This window comes from Nannochloropsis gaditana (assembly GCF_000240725.1).
Source record: "Nannochloropsis gaditana CCMP526 unplaced genomic scaffold scaffold667, whole genome shotgun sequence".
Taxonomy (NCBI): Eukaryota; class Eustigmatophyceae; order Eustigmatales; family Monodopsidaceae; genus Microchloropsis; species Microchloropsis gaditana.
In genome coordinates this window covers 1-4,038 of record NW_005803286.1, presented here as the reverse complement: position 1 = coordinate 4,038, position 4,038 = coordinate 1, and the positions used below count along the sequence as shown (strand labels likewise).

At 53.7% G+C, this 4,038-nt stretch overlaps 1 protein-coding gene across 1 annotated transcript; it reads left to right on the top strand.

The window, feature by feature from the left end:
* Window positions 1-1,853: 1,853 nt before the first annotated feature.
* Window positions 1,854-3,577, top strand: NGA_0008102 (cyclin dependent kinase; the record flags this gene model as incomplete). Its single annotated transcript, XM_005853966.1, has 2 exons — window positions 1,854-2,371; window positions 2,594-3,577. Exons 1-2 carry the CDS (start codon window positions 1,874-1,876, stop codon window positions 3,575-3,577), a joined length of 1,482 nt encoding a protein of 493 aa, XP_005854028.1. The 5' UTR covers window positions 1,854-1,873.
* Between the last annotated feature and the right edge of the window lie 461 nt (window positions 3,578-4,038).

Below are 4,038 nucleotides of genomic sequence, written 5' to 3'. Positions count from 1 at the left end.
CTCCTCCTCCTCCTCCTCCTCCTCCTGCTCCTTCTCTCCTCCTTCTTCTTCTTCATCTTCATTTTCTTTTTGACTTTCACTCTCTACGTCTTCCTCGTCCTCATCCTCTCTCCCTTCCTTCTGATACTTCGCCCTTGCCTTTCCGCCGCTCGCTACCTCGAGGTCGACCTCTGGTCTCCTCTCCCTTCGTTCGCTCGACGAGCCCTGAATAAAGTCTTGAACGTTTTCTGGTGCATGGGGAATCGCTGTAAAGCTGATGTCAGCGTGTTGAGGGAATAAATACCTATTTCTGACAGTCAGAGCCGGATATTGTGTCGGGTCAAGGCGAGAAAATTCTTTGTGGCTGACCGTCGCGGCGGATTTGCGATGGCTCGCTCCCGTTCCCTTCATCTCCCCCCCTTTAAGTGCCTTAGCCCCTGCTGCGTTTCGGCTATGCTTCTTTGTCGCAGCCAGTATCTGAGTCCTCCTCTGTCCCGCTCCGGCTGACCCGATCGCTTCCTTCCCGGCCTCGTCACCTGCTTTCTTCGCGTGACCGCTTTCCCCCTCCGATCCACGAGACGGGTAAACATCCACATTTCCCAAAGTCGCATCTAAGCGCTTCAATATGTCATTCTTCTCTCCTATTTTCTCTTCCTCTGGTGGCGCCGGCGCCTTCGCCGCAGCGCGCCCGGTAATCCGCGTGGCGGCATAGAGCTCGTGCAAATCCCGCATTCGCTTTTCCAGTAACGACTGCTCTTGCTCGGATTGCACTGGCAGTATGGGCATTGGCTTTGGGGCAGGAGACTGGCGCGGAAGATCCTCCTCTTGCGTGTGGCTGCTCCCACACTTGCTTGAGGTGGCTAATCCATCGTCCCAAAGAGAAGCCTCGATCAGGGGCTGGCGCGGGCAGGACTGCTCGCTACCAATCCATGGGGTTTGCGTGGATGTGGTGAGAACGGGTGATTTATCAAGAGGCATACAGGTCCATCGCGACCGCATAGGATGTAAAATATTGCCGGTAGTCGAGGGGTATTGTCGCTGCGGTGGTACGCCCTGCTCCGCGTGGTTGCCTTGTTTCTCACGGAGTTGGCTTTCGAGTGCTTCTACCTGCGCTTTCAACTCAGCAACTTCAGCTACATGAGCCTTTTTAAGGCGTGTCACTTCGTGTTCGTGAACCAATTTCGCCATTTCAATGGCATCAGCTCCTTCACTCTTGGCCTGGCGAGCTGCGGCACGTGCTATTGCGGCGAATCCATTTACTTGAGCCTGAATTTGAGAGCGCTCACCTTCCGCTCGTCGCTCCACCTCGACAATTTCCTTCTGCAATTTTATAAGTTCGTTTGATTGAGTATCTAAGCGCTCGCGTATTTGTTGTGGGGTGATTCCTCCCAGTATGCGACGAGGGTCCTCCGGCTCGAAAAAGTCGCTATCAGGTCCAAAGTTACGATTCCATGAATCAATAATTTGTGAATCGGAATGATGTGAGTTTTTTTTCACACAAAATTGACAGGAAGAGGGTAGTGATGCGAAAGACGATATATATGCCGCGTCGATGTCTCCATGCAGGCCTTTACTACGCGGTCCCCTCGTATACATGGCCTGCATTGTGGGTTAGGCTAGTTGGTAAGCACGAGGAAAGATACAACGACAGCCATGCTTAAGCCAGGCAGGTTTGTCCACGATCAGGTTGCTTCACACTAAGACTGGGATGGTAGATCACCCGAACGCTGGATGTGGTGACATCTCAAGGCCCGCGCGGCCCACCTTAAAGCAACGGGACGGCTTCGTGGAACGGCTCCCGGACCGTTGAATCGGCGATAACGACCGGCAACTTGTGCTGCCCGTGAAATCCTTCCACAAGACACTGATTTACAATACCATCTAGGTTGGTGCGATGCCTTTCCCTCCGCAGGTGTCAGTGCCGCCGTCTCGGCGCCCTCCTCCCCCGCCTCCAATACCACGGCCGAAGACGAAGCCTCCTCCGCCTCCTCTGCCAGATCGCCCTCGCAAGAGACGAATAGAGTGTCCATCTATGAATGTAGCAAAGGATCAAGGAATCGAAACGTCTCGAGAAAAGGTGCCACCGCCTCCACCACCGAGAAATATTGCCTCTCAAACGCGTCCAGTTTTCGACAAGACGAGCGGGTCCGGTACAGTGCCAGGCCAGCAGGTGTCAGCAACAAGTTCTCCTCAAATAGCTCAAGAGCAAACCGTTGCTCCGGCGGTAGTGATTGGAGCGACAAACATGGCATCTAAATATGAAATTCTAGAGCAGATTGGCAGTGGCACATATGGCTACGTGTTCCGAGGGCGCGTCCGGGGAAGTGACAACGTGGTCGCCTTAAAAAAGATAAAATTGGATGACCCGCGTCCCGAACCACAACGTGATGGGGTAAGGTACTTCTCGAGTAGTGCTCGTGTCCGATGCTCATCTCTGAGTATGCAATGACGTTTCCTGACCAAAACCCGACTTTGGTCGGGTAGAGTTTGAGGGTATTTGATAACAATTTATTTTGCAAACAAGGTGGTATTTGGAGCAGAGTCATAAATATGCATCATGTCTCCTGTATCAAGCGTAACCATCGGTCATTTCATCTTTTTCCAAATTTTCAAGTTCCCAATCACAGCCCTTCGGGAGATCAAAATCCTAAGCTGCATGTCGCATCCAAACATTGTGCGTCTGGAGGAAATCGTCACTTCGTCGGATACCAACAGCCAAAACGGAGAGAGCAGAAGTGTGCCATCCTCAATTTACATGGTGTTTGAATACTGCGAGGGGGACCTTCTCGACGTCTTAAAAGCAGTGCGTGAGGGACGCTTTCAGCTGACACGGGATCACGTCTGCTCCTTCACACGCCAGTTGCTCGAGGGCATGCTGTACATTCACTCCAATCGTGTCGTGCATCGCGATATCAAGGCCGCGAACATTCTTGTCACGCGGAACTGTCGGCTGAAGATAGCAGATTGGGGTTTAGCCCGCTCATGGCGCCCTCTTACAGAGCCTGCCGAGGCTACTGCAGATGAAGACGTGGGGGCTAACGTGCATCACGCTGTAGCCAGCGCCAGAAAGTCCGAGAAGGAGAAGGGCAGTCGTTATACAGACAACGTTGTGACGCTATGGTATCGGGCGCCCGAGTTACTGATGGGTGTATCTAGCTACACGACCGCCATCGACATCTGGTCCATCGGCTGTCTCGTAGCCGAGCTCTTTCTACTGCGCACTCTCTTCCAAGGTCGCGATGAGCTCGAGCAAATGCACCTTATTTTTAGATCGTGCGGGACTCCTGCTCCGAAGAACTGGATGAGAGCTCCCACTAGCCGCCCTGCTACTCAGACCACAGCGTTGTCCTCTTCTCATCGGCCGCCGCTCCCAGCCCGCCCTCGGCGCCTCAAGGAGGAGCTGGCGGGGACCTCGGGCGGGCCCGATGGCGCAGACCTCGTCGACAAGCTCTTGGCCCTCGACCCCTCCTGTCGGCTGACGGCGATACAGGCGCTGGATCATGAGTTTCTCTGGCAGGACGAGCCCAAAGATCCAGAGGAGCTGCCGCCCCTTGTGCCCCTGCGGCGGATGGTCCCCACTGCAGGTGGCAAGGGGTAGGCTGGCCAGCCGGCGAGTCGATCAAAGGAAATAAACTAAATGTGGTAAAGACCGACGGCTTTCTTTTGTGGTTTTCTACTTCTTTCATTTTCCCCGTTCCTTGTTCGGCCTCATTTCAGGCGGACGGCTCTTTGACGCTGACACCGCACGCACCAATGCCCAAACGCAGGATATTGTCTCAATTTCTACCCATATGTTCCCTCCATCACTACAAGTACATCTTTTTAATTTGAAAAGCAATCAGTCCGCACTTCGGGCAGCTCACTCTACCTCTCTTCCGCCGCATCCACTCAACTACATAGTGAAAGCTCATGTCAAAACCGTACAACTTCTTGTCTGACAGGTGCCAGTGCTCTTACGACTGCCATCTCTTATCTCCACAGCCCTTCATTGTGCGGCATGCAGAACGCACTGCCACCTCGAGACCACTTTCTCCCAAACTTCCACTCCCCGCCCTCCCA